The 13,202-nt window shown below is 39.2% G+C and overlaps 1 protein-coding gene across 16 annotated transcripts in view; it reads left to right on the forward strand.

Annotated features, from left to right (window-relative positions):
- The window catches only part of epb41a (erythrocyte membrane protein band 4.1a), a 76,503-nt gene extending 63,793 nt beyond the window's left edge, over positions 1-12,710 (forward strand). For all 16 annotated transcript variants that reach the window (XM_032536222.1, XM_032536205.1, XM_032536206.1 and 13 more), the window contains 5 exons: positions 5,550-5,678; positions 6,263-6,379; positions 7,066-7,146; positions 7,453-7,572; positions 10,024-12,710. In XM_032536222.1, the coding sequence (XP_032392113.1) occupies positions 5,550-5,678; positions 6,263-6,379; positions 7,066-7,146; positions 7,453-7,551 (426 nt within the window). In that variant the 3' untranslated portion in view covers positions 7,552-7,572; positions 10,024-12,710. The remainder of the gene's footprint in view (positions 1-5,549; positions 5,679-6,262; positions 6,380-7,065; positions 7,147-7,452; positions 7,573-10,023) is intronic.
- The last annotated feature ends 492 nt before the right edge of the window (positions 12,711-13,202 follow it).

Raw genomic sequence — 13,202 nt, forward strand, 5'->3', positions numbered from 1 at the left:
AATACAAGATCGTATTCCCTCAGTTAGAAATTCTTGAGCAGCCACACCCACGTGACACTTTTGTCCAATCAGCTGCCGGTCAAGAGCTTCCCTTCAGCTTTGTTGTTAAGATGGCACCTGTTTAGTGCAAGTAGGGTCCATGGTTCCACACTGAACTTTTTGACCGTTTTTAGGGGGTCATCCAAGTACTTTCACTGCATTGAGTTTTTTGCGTTATTTACACTATGTATACTAAATATATATATACTTAAAACTAAGTGTTTGAAGTGTGCCGTTAGAGACACAGCCTGTATTATTCACCCCAAACTGCCAATGGGGCGATGGTACAGCAGTAGTGATTGGCTCTGGCTATCGCCGGCTCAGAATCAGGCTTATCAAAACTCACCAGAAACTCCAGTTCTTTCTGTTAATATCATCTAGTCTCTGTATGTTTATGATGTGGATTCTTAAAGACACAGGTAAAGTTCATTGTCCACTAACGGTTCTGTGTGAACACACCATAATAACTACATACTTACTGACCAGTGGAACGATAAACCCCAAAAATGCAAATTGCTATTGTTGACCAAAGAGAACTACCACTGGAGTTTGGTATTTGTCTAAAAAGCCAGAAGACTGTTTGACACTAATGTTGCTACATGTTGACAAGAGGCAGTGAGGTGGAGGTGGATTTATTTGGTGTAGTTGCTGTCTGCAGCAGTGAACAGTCACAGGACTGGCTTTAAAAATAAACAATTGATTCTTTGGCAAGTTCAAGTTTGATTCTCACCGGGTCTACACTGGTACTACCTCCAGGAAATAGCCATATGTTCACACTCCTAGACCTGACAATGGCTCCTGCCTTCTCCCATCTACTCAGCTTTTATTATTACCAACTAACTGCCAGTCATCTAAATGCAAGCATCACAGCCTTAAACAGTGTTACAAACTCTCCTGACTACTGGCTGACAAACTTAACTTGGTTTAAGAAGTGCAGGTGGTGACTAACTGATGCATGCTTTTGTCCTGGGGCTTACCATTCCATAGCGGTGTACCTGTTGAGACGGTTCAGTACTAGAAAGCTGTATACTCTGGGCGGCCTGACTCAACTCGGCTCCTGCTGGTACGCTGATTGTACGATAGTCCAACATATCTAAGTACATTCCAGATACTATTTGAGACAGGAAGTAATTTAAAACCTGACAGCAGCAGAACAGCAGCCTTATGATATGAGGTTAGAAGTGAATTTGGGCTACATAAAAGAGTTAGCTGTCAGAGTTATCCGTTGCCTGGTTGATCTCATCTCTTACTTCTTCCTTTACTCTTGTTGTTCCTGGTTTCCTGTTGTATGGTAAGCAGGCAGAACCCAGCTGATGGTTGGCCAGGTCCATTTGGCACACCGTATGATCTGTTGTGTTTACAGATAGCAGACCAAGCACACTCCTATTATCTGCAATTAAATTTCACGATATGAAACTACAATGTGACATTTTTGTGTTCAGTGCCAATGTTTTTAAAATGATTTCTTTATACAGTATGTGCATGTGGCACCCAAGGTATGGCTAGGTAGCTAATGCACTTGGTAAAGATTAAGAAAACTCCTTGGTTATGGTTGATTCTATTGAAAGTAAATGGTGGACTGCAGATATCTCCAGTGTGAATGCAGTTCCTAGGGATACTGGCCAGCATCAAGCAGGAGTTTATACAACACAGAGAATCAGGAACTGCCTGGAATCCACAGTGGCCTTTGGCATAAATTCATCCATTCTTTCTCTATTATTAGCATTACAATGTTAAAACTAACTGATATAATCTGAGTCTACAGTCAATATAGTCAATGCTGTTTCTATCCATATCAGTTTTCTATTTTCTTCTTCTTTTTTAACCAATTTTTGTCAGGCCTATAACCCCCATTTTCCACTGGGCGCATCTGCGCTGTGGTCCGGTTGCAGCTGGTTTTGTTCCGTCCTCCGCCACGCACCATACACCACCGGGAGCATCTCAGAAGCTGAGCGTCTTGCTGTCCAAATCGCAGATTACATTGTTTATAAAAGTGCTTTCGACTGACTTTTCTTCCTGCCCGCAATCTGAATACCCCGCGGCTCGTGTGAAAATAGACCTGGCATGTATCTTTAGCGGAGCGGAGAGCCGCTTCACGAACGCTTCTGGGAAATGTCGTGGCGCTGGTTGGATATCAAACATTGACTTGAATGGCCGGGATTGCTCAAGGGGCCCGCGGCGCCGAAATGCAGCGTAGACATGCTCGGTGAAGAATAGGGGTAAGGAAATTAGGGAGTACTCATGAAGTCTAAAGGCAACTAGGGCTGAGTATAAACCCTCCGTGTGATATAGACATTAATTTGTCCATGGCACCAAATAGCAAACGCTACAGAAAAAGACTGAAAGTTAGCTTTGGGTGGATGGTCAGATTTGAAACCTTGTTGCTTATTCTTTGATCAAGTTTTTCTTGATTTAAATCACAATTTTTATAATTTTACGTTTTTCATTAAGACAAAGTCAAAGTATTGCTGCTTTAACAATTAGAACTTTGGCTTCTAAAACATATAGTAAAAAAACATGTTCATATTTGTAAAAGTAAAGCATCAAGATAAAAAAGTCTTGTTTTAGTAACTGTACCAAAATGTGGGTTATTTTTCTGGCACTTCTTACATTAAAGGCTCTCTTGGCTATGTTTTCACAGCCTCCTCTTAACTATTGATCCAGTTATTGGCTTCTTTGGAAAGTAGCAATGTTGTCACATGGTGGACGCTGCAGGATACTGTGATTCTCATTCTGCTTACTGTAGCTATATTTCCATTGTAACACGGTGTGAAAAGTTGCATATGTAGCTTTAGCTCTGCTCTGTGTATGTGTCCAAACAGCACAGCCTCATCAGTGGACGCTGAAAGACCGTTGGAAATCTTTAACTGCATGGTTACAGTACATGTGGTGAAGTTTTGTTGTGGTCTGTTAGTTAATGCTGGAGTACTGTATGTTGATGCACTTGTGTGTGGTCCACTAAAATAAGTAGAGTCATCTCAGTGGACCATGTCATCTTTCATTTTAGATCCCTCTTACACCTGATCATTTTACTGCTTTGTGTGAATTCCACAATATCAAAGCCAGACCAAATGTCTCTTTAGTTTCCTGAGAAATGTTTCAGGTTTGGTTTTATGAAGACAGGAAATGTTGACCATTTTCTTATTTAGAATTTTGTGTGACAGGATCTAAATGAACTCTGGGAAAGTATAATGTTTACCCTTTGAAATGTTGGTGGGAATAACATAATAAAAACTACTTTTACAACACTGCTATTCAACTAAATAAATCCATAAATTATTGTGCATGTTTAGTACACATACTTAGCCAATAGGAGGGTGTGTGCACATCTGTATGAGCTGCTGATGATTCATTGTCATTGGACCTTTGGATAATTCTGAACCTGTAAGCCTGTACTGTTCACTGTGATACTAAAGAAACATTTCAGTTGTTTTTCATTGTCTACTGATGGACTTTCTCTTACTCAGCCAATAGATTTATCTGATCTTTCTTGGTATTTTGTGACTTTTCCAGTATTATTTACAGCTACAGTAAGGTTGTCATAGGTACTATAAAATAATAAATGCATCAAATCCTGTACATGACATTTGAATGTGTGTAATACAATCGTGCTCTTCTGGTCAGAACGAACCAATTTACAGGTTTGTTGTCTTGCATGCATGCTATGATGATGGGTCTAGAGTCTACAGAGTATGCACATGACACCCCCATGTGTGAAAGTCACCACTGTCACCCATTTGGCACACATCTGATACAACCTCTGCCATTTGCTGAGGGTTTCTTTATGTAGTAAAATAATGCAGATCTGATCTTAAAAGGTACATATATCAGGTACTCTATATTGTATATTTGTAGCCTTAAACAGTATTTTGTGTGTTAATTGTGTATGTTGTCTTGCCATCAACTACAATTGCCACCAATTGCTTGGAAATTGCTTTTAATGTTGTTACTTTACCTACATTTGAATTTCCGGGTTCCTACACACAGCACGTTTTGATTGGAAGGAAATAACTTCTCAGCAGTGTTAAGTGTTGGACTATTACAGCTAACTAATCTGTATTTTCTCACAGAATTCGGATGCTTTTATTCTGCTGACTGGCCCCTCACTGAATGTTTGTGCCATTTAGCGTGCTCACTGATCGCTTGTGGCTCATTATTCAATGCCTGTTATTTTCTTCTTCCAATATTTTTGAGCTCCAAATTGGTTCCATGATTTAGCAGTGTAGTGACATTTTATTTTGTAGGACTGCTCATAGTGATCATCAGTGTTGGGCAAATTACTTTCTAAATTTAATACATTTTGGATTACTAGCTACTGTCATTTGTTTATTAATTTTACAATAATACTGTAAAGTAATGCTTTACGCTATGTTTGTGTTACTTTTGAGTTACTCAAATAACCGCAGAAGTATGACTTGGGAGGTAGCTTGTGAATTTCACCAACATTTTTTATCCACTTCAATACATCATAACATATTTATTCATAATATTTTCTATTATTCTAAATCTGCAAAGTAACCTAAGTTATAAAATAAATAATGGTGTAAAACATACAATAGTCAACTCTGAATTGTAGTGGAGAAGAAGTATAAAATGGAAATACTCTGATAAAATGAAATGCAAATATTTACGTTTAGCAAGCCTAAACGTTAATTCCCCGACTTGTTTCTAACTGTCAGTTGCTCGGACACAGCGCTGTCTGCGAGGATGTACCCTTAGGAGATGTTGGGAGATGTTGTCTGTACCGTTACGTGTTGGGAGATGTTGACCGTACCGTTACCTGTTGGGAGATGTTGTCCGTACCGTTACCTGTTGGGAGATGTTGTCCGTACCGTTACCTGTTGGGAGATGTTGACCGTACCGTTACCTGTTGGGAGATGTTGTTGGGAGATGTTGTCCGTACCGTTACCCGTGGGAGATGTTGTCCGTACCATTACCTGTTTGGAGATGTCCAGAACTTCTCTGGTTCTGGCTCTAACCACGGGATCTTAAAAACAAAAAACATCTGTTCATTTCAGGTTAAAAATGCATTTTAACTCACATTACTGAGATTGTTACAGGTATAATATTACCAACGTTTAATTAGTTATATAACTGTGTTACAACAAAAAGCAATACATTACTGTAATTACGTAACACGTTATTCCCAACACTGGTGATCAGGGTTTCATTAGGGAGCTTGAGTATTGATGTAAAACCTAGAGATGATTATCAAACTAGTTGATTCACCCCAAATGTAACACAATTGCAGCTTATCCTGCTGATGGCTTCATATGAACACAATATAATGTCAAAGACGGTGGTCAGGCGTGCTGTTAACACACTTGAACAAAGATCTGCGTAAAGTAAATCCTAATTCATTGTATGCAGTCCATAACTAGAGTTACAATAGTAACTTCATGAATAATCTATTCCTGCCTTGTTTAACAACACATCCACAGCTCCAGTAGTTGTAGTCTTGATGGAGCCCTCAGAGAGTTAGTTTATGACTGTTGATCTGATCCCTCCAGTCTCCTGTGCTAAAGACCCAGACAATCACCATCTCAGACGTCACCAACTCCCTGAGAGGAACTGTGACCTACAAGGACATCCCTTTAGTTCACACTGAGACCAAGACCATCACGTACGAGTCAGCACAGGTAAGGGGAATTCTGGGCCTTGATTAAATACAATAAAAGTCTAAATTGTATGCAAAGGAGTTATTTGTAAAGACATGCTTGTAAACATGTATTCATATGCTGACTGTAGAGATCCGGAGCCCCAGGACAGGTGCCCTGTTTGCCCAGTTAGTAATACTAATACTTTACCTGAGTTTCAGAACCAATACACTAATTTTTGGTACTTGATTAAACATAAATATGTTTTTCTACAATTTCTACAATTATACTAAAAATTTCAAATATTTAAGCTTAAACACAAGCAGCTGTACAAGAACTAAATACAGCCCATTATGAGAAACTTTTGATTTAAATCAGAAAATATCAGAGTAAAGAAGAAAACCAATTTTAAACAGCAATGACCGCTTACTTTTGATTGATAACAAAACAGTGCAATACCCAGGTAAGTAGGATGACAATGGCTTAATGACATAAATCTCACACACACACACACACACACACACACACACACACACTTTACACACACACACACACATATAACAGAGAGGAGATCATTGAGGATGTTCAGTTGATTGATTTGAGGTTCTTGTGTAACCCTTCAAAAGGTGTCTCTCCCACAGCCTGTGGACAGCCCGGTAGAGAGGGACTCAGCCGTGCTGCTGAGTGCCCAGACCATCACCTCGGAGACTGTCAGCACCACCACCACCACCCAGATTACCAAGGTGTGTAAAGCTAACCAACAGCCCCGCACATGCTCAGTACACATCTACACAGTCACTCACCACCATTTTGTGCACTACTTATCCCAGTTTCATCACTCATTAACCCGTCACTACACCCTGTGTAAGTCCCTGCTGGCTAGCCTCTGTTTCACTCGCTTCCAACGTGTTTTCCTGCGGATGTCTATGTGAACATTTGAAACATAGCTCTGGGTTTTTTTCTTATTAACCCATCTTTGAGTGCACTTAGGGTTTTAAGACAAGAATACACTTTGGGTAATAAAAGACACACCCAGAGGCATGCCTCAGCTTTTCAGAAACCTTCATGAAAGACACACAACTACACTGTGAAACATGAGTTATCCTAAAAACCTGCAGTTAGACTGTTCAAATGAACAATAGATAGATTAGGGGGCCATATGTCATTGCTCTACCGGTATATCTTGTGTGTGTCTTGCATACTTCCATGTTCCTTTGCATCGTCTTCTAAACCTGTGCCTGGATCCACACTATTTCAGAGAGAAACAGCAATCTGGTCTACGGCTAATCAACAAGTTGTGTTAGGCTTTTCTGCCGGAGGATTCTGTTGCGATCCAAAATTCAGAGGGCTAATAAAGATGGATTTGAATATGTGCATGTTTTTCCTAGCTTCTAGATAATTATCTTGTGTCATCATGTGTCCGTTGTAGACGGTGAAGGGAGGGATCTCTGAGACTCGCATTGAGAAGAGGATCGTCATCACTGGAGACACTGAAATTGATCATGACAAGGTGAGGAATGTAAATGATGGGACAAGATGAGTATTGTTTCATGCCTCACTAAACTTCACTCTCGCTAAATTATGTAAGAATGTTTTTTTTTTCCTCAAAGCTCTGCGGGACGCAGGTGATTTTCTGGCTGAAAAGCATATGCACCTGAAATGTGAAGCGGGAATTATATGTTGGCTTAATTAGCCTCATAGAGCAATGGTGTTCATACATCAAGTAAATCTGTTCAGCATGAAGTCATTTTAATTAAACTCATTAATCATCTTCTCCTTAACTTGTCTGCATTGTTGTCCTTTCTCCACTGCTCAGGCTTTGGCTCAGGCCATTAAAGAGGCGAAGGAGCAGCACCCAGACATGTCTGTTACCAAAGTGGTCGTGCACCAGGAGACAGAAATCAGCCCAGAGTAAGACACACTTATCCTTTGGAAGGTGAGCGTTGTCACGGTATTAACCCCAACCCTGGGAATACTTGATCTTATCATTATTTGTCATAAATGAATCTCCACAGATAAGCATTGGGCTGCCAGGCAAAAGGTAAGGTGAAATTGCCCGGCGCTGCTCCGATCTCTCAACTCCATCTGCTCGCTCTCTGTGCTCCATCACTGGTTAGCTGGTGCTCCATGGAGAGTTCATGTGTAGACATTTTAGACGCGGACAATAACTTTAACACAACTTAATGGAGGAAAAAGGGGATTCTATTGACTTTCTGGCGGCACTCAAACACGTCTCCATTCCTCAAAACTCTAGTGGCTTTCTGAGCAGATAAGCCCCACCTACCCTGCACTAACAGCCATGCAGAAAAGCCAATAGGAAAATAGGGTGCCGTGACAGTGTCCACACTGAACCCACCTTCACCATCCTGCCTCTGGTCTGACTCAAACTCTTGACACAACAACACATCACTTACTGATCGTGGATCAGTAACATTTCTGTAACATCATGTTGGGCTTACATAGCCTTCCTACAGTCAGTGGGATGCTGAATCCATGCATTCAAACTCATGTTTTTTCTTTATTATTGTAAACTTGATACATGATGACTGGTGATAAAATGGAGAGAGGTTTTGCAGGGTAAAGGCCATGTACTGTAACGGACTGTGTTACAAAGAAACTGACGGCATGTTGGAAAAGGAACTGATTTCGGTAAAAAGGATCAGTTGGGTCTGGAGAAGCTCCAACATTCACTTGATATCTTCTCCGCTAAATATTAACTCTCCTCTGCTCCGATTGCTCTCTCTCGTCACAAATGAACCATCTTTCCTAACGTTAACAATGAGCTACAAACAAATTTTTATCAAAACGAGCCGTCCTCCAACCTGGAGAAATAAGGTTGGTCTCTATTAGCAGCCAACGGTGCTTAGGGACCGTCTATAAACTACGACGACTACACAATTTAATGATTAAATAAGTTGGTGTCTCCAAACTTACCTCAATTTTAACTTGTCTCCATCTAGTTGTACTACAGCACTTACTGTTAAAAAATAAGTTTGGCCTGGGCTAAATTATCCAAGTTTGGCCCTGATAGAGGCTTAGAGGCCTTTCTCAATTTGTTATTGTCTATTCTTGTGGATTTGTGTAATGTCATTAGTTGTCACACAATTCCTGTTCCAAGAACATCTGCTCACATACCTCCAACCAAATAATAGCTTTTGGGGGAATTGTTGGGTCTCTGTAAATGATACTGTACATTATACTGTGTGGTCTAGACCTACTCCAGCTGTAAAGTCTAGTTCAGACCAAAGGATCCTGACGACTCTCCGGTCTGCAGCGTTCTGAAAGCTGCCGGATCACACCAATGAAACCAGACGGTGTATCATCTCCAGAGCAACCACTCTCTGTACTTCCGTTCTAACTCACGACTTTTCAGGCTTTATTTGTAGCTGGATATCATTTGCAGCGAGTTAAAATATGAATGAGGATAGCAATGTAAAAACTTGCTAATGTTGCATTTCTAGTAGAGATGAAACAGAGAAAAAGTTTTATTTCTCTGATTCTCTGCGTTGTTCTGTCGCCGCTCCTTCTCCTCAGTCACCCAGAGCTCCCTCCACCACATACCGTGCTCGCGGCTCGATGAGCCTCCATCCATCTGACTTCTCTATAGGCTGTTGAAACAGGTGACATCTCTTACGTTCGAAAACTAGCCTCTGGAGACCTGACCAGCTGAGTCGCAGCTACAGTATATAGATACAGTAAATCAACTCAATATCAATATTATATCGAGGGTGTGCAAGATATTCCGACTCAATATCGTTATCGCAACATATCAAAAGTGTCCTGTCCCGCCGTTGGCTGTGTGGCTTAGTTGTGTTTGATTTAAAGCCCCCTTGGAACACTGTAATGATCATCATTTCATTGGCCAGTTACCGTGGCACTTACGTGACAAGCGTAAGTGTGTAAGTGAAGAAATAGATAGACGTCAAAATGGAACGAATATGAGAAGAGAAAGAAAATTTGTCTCCTGTTCTCTTTATATATTTTATACTGTCCAACCAGTAAAACATGTCCTGTTCTGTAGACATTATTTATTCATGTAGGACCAGTCCAATATTGCCGTCAGTTGAAATGAACCTTATGTTGTAAGAAAATGTATTTAATTTTTTGTAACTTTTGTAATTTTACATGTTTAGGAGTATCTAATTTAATATTGATATCCCATTTTGTCAATATCGTGCAACCCTATTATATCGCAGCGACACCTTCATCAGTTTGATTCAAGCTGAGAGTGTCCTGAGATAATTTGACACTTTAAATAAAACTGAATATGTGATCATATCTGATGTTTGGTTGTTAAAGTCCACTAAAAATATGTTTTATTTTCTTTCTCTGCCCATCTGTTCATCTCTTTTTCTGTCAATCTACCAATTCTTCCACCACGCCTCAGTTCTCATATCTGCCCCTACTCATCCCCCCCAGCCATCACAGCCACTGCCCTGCCTTGCACATGAACCAGCAGTCCATCAGAGGGAACAAGCTCCGATGTTGAACTCTGAACCTTAACCTTAAGTGTGGAGTTTGGCCTAAAGGAAAACTGTCCCGGTATTCCCCACAATCCCTTCTGGTTCCACTAAAGATCAACCGCTGGACTGATGACAAAAAAACTTTTTTAAAGAGAAAAAAGAAAGAAAATAAAGTACAGCATTTGTGGGTTTATTCCTCTCCAATTTGTCTGGGGAGTTTAGGAAAAATTTCAAGGGCATTTGGTCTTTTAATCTTGAGATTACTGGTACTTTATTTTTCTACAGCTTTTCTTACCATCAGAATGGGTTATCAATAACTTGACGGTCAAGTGTTTTTTAACAGTGTGTTCCAAACAGCATTGACAAAGGCATTGTGGGTGATTTTTCTTGGGATTATACCCATCTGAACTCGAGGGTCCCTCTCAAAATTTCGTGCAAGTTTGGTGTCATTTCTTGTACAGTAAATATTTTATTTTCCCTCTCAATGTGAAAAAAATATTTTTTCAATTTATGTAAAAAAAAAAAAAAAGATTGATTTTATCAAACCACAGGGGGAATTACTCCTTTCACCGTATCTAAAGTTCTGACTCAATGATTTGCTGGGTGATCTTCCCATCTTTTGAGCGTTTTAGTTGTTCTTGTTGTTCTTGTAGTGCTTGTGTCATCAGACCTGGAGACAGCAGTGTACTGAAATGACTCTGACTTTATTTATTCCCACCTCTGTCTTCTGTTTGTGTTTTATGTTTTAGATTTACTCAGCACAGTTGTATGTAACTTCAGGATTTTGTACTGAGAGCATTCCAGATACAGTTTTAGTCTGAGCATGACATCGGCATCATGCACATGTTTCACATTTCCGCTTTTCTACCAAATGGGCAGTGTGTAATTATCTACAGAGAGGGAATTGAAATGAAAGTAAACTCAAACATGGCGGTGGTTGATTAGAGAAAAGTGAAGCAACGAGCACAGGATAATAGTTCCTCATTAAACTGCTTAAGATTTGATACGTGTCATCAAGTTTTGACTTTCACGCTTGTTATTTGATTATAACCTGATTAAGGCACAAGGTTATCTGGGTAATGTAGTTATTGGCACTCATTATTCAGGCCAGTTAACATTCAGCCATCGAGTAAATTTGACGTGTCTGCACAAAGCTTAAAGGAGGATTCCAGTTTAACTTGGGACATATTTTTGTAGTTTTTCCCATCAATTCTGTAGGTTATTGTAGCATTTTACACACCCACTAATTAATGAGGTGTGGGAATACAACATCAATATAATATATAGACATAAAGTCTGAAACATTAGCAATCAGACAGATTGGAAAGAAGCCAACCGTTTATTTACAATGATGCTGCAGTAACTTTGTTTGCACAGCTTTTGATTGGATAGAACTTATGTTTCCTAGCAAATATATTTCACAAATGATGTATTAGATGAGGTATACATTTTAATTGTGCGATGTGATTGTGTAAATTACTAGTGGTTTCTAGTAGTTATACTTAGAAATGGGTTCATGAATAGTTTATGCAACCTGACCCTGGTGTACAAAGAATGGTCAACTGCATGAAAATATGACCCAAGTTGTAATAAACTTGAATTATTCATTATAATTGGCCTGTCTTTATATATTGTTCATCTTCCATTATGATTTGATAATGGGATTTTGCATATTTTGCTAGTCCCAGGAACGAAGCTCAGGAATTAGCTCAGAACTAAAAGTCTTCACTCACGGACCACTGCTGTCAGTGTGGATGTCATTAGTTTAAACTGGTGGCTGCTCTTTATTTGTTCAATCTACAAGCAAGTGATGATGTATGATAGGGATGAAAAACTAGTACATGGATTATAATTGTCAGTGCAAAACCACTCATTTTGCTTTTCTAGATTTTTTTCTTTGAGCTACGACATGTGTTTAAAAAAAATAGTCCAATTATATAAACTTAGGTTACTGGATTTATTTATTTTATTTAAAAAGAAAGTGATATTGGATCAAGATTGTTTTGTTCAGACTCCTCAATTCAAGAAAAACTGTATAAAAACATTGACACGATTCACACAACACAACTATTTGTCTTTTTAAATTGAGAAAAGAAATCCTAAGCATAGTATTTAAAAGCAGTTAAGAGACAAGTATGTGACATTTAGGACATTATCATCTGCAAAACGATGTTCATAACAATGTGGAGTAGCAGAGAGCAATTCTATTCATTATAAATAGTGACTAAGAGAAGACCCAGAACAGACCCTTGTGGATCACCATGCTACCTTTAAGAGCGCTTGATTTGGAGACATTCAAAAGGACTTCCTCCTAAGAGGTAGTGGTAATTAAAATGTAACCCCCTCTTGAGTACACACTGCCCATTTAAATCAGACATATTTAGTATGGCATCTGTAGTTTATATTTTGTCAATTTTTAAACATGCTTTTTTAGAACACACAATATTCTGTACAGCTCAACATGTAGTTCTTTCACTGTACCCCATGACAATCCCTTGACTTGTTGGAAACATTTTTAAGTTCTTTTTTAATTGTAACCCCTCACTTTACCATCACAGCAAGACATAATAAAAGTGTATCATGCACAAAATAAACACAAATGGAGACATTGTATTTCAACAAGTTGTGTGTCTAGCCGTTTTCTCATTCTTGAATTTTACTTCATGGTTTACATGTATCTCATGCTGGACAGAAGGGTTGAAATGTAGATAGTTTTCTTTTTCTTTTTAAATTTGCTAAAGTTTAAGTAACTTTTACACTTACATTTCAGAACATCTACAAATCACAAATCCGAGTGGAAAAAAAAGGAATATATTAATTAAATCCCTTTTCATCCCATTAAAAAAAATCTAAATCTCTGCCCTAAGGTTTTAATTTTCTACATGAAGAACTGCCCTTTTCCAAAAGGTTTCCAATGACGGCTGCTCAGATGATGTAACAAACCATCTGGCCCATCTGGCTCAACAGGTTACCTGAGATTGGCACCGGTGGAAAAGCCCACTGTGTCTCCAAAATGGAAAGGGTTCATCCAATAGGGAGCATGATCTATAGTAGCATGTCTGCAGAAGATTCTGCTTGGCATAGCCCATGGCTCTAGAGAAAA

The sequence above is a fragment of the Etheostoma spectabile genome, chromosome 14 (assembly GCF_008692095.1).
Source record: "Etheostoma spectabile isolate EspeVRDwgs_2016 chromosome 14, UIUC_Espe_1.0, whole genome shotgun sequence".
In the NCBI taxonomy this organism is placed as follows: domain Eukaryota; kingdom Metazoa; phylum Chordata; class Actinopteri; order Perciformes; family Percidae; genus Etheostoma; species Etheostoma spectabile.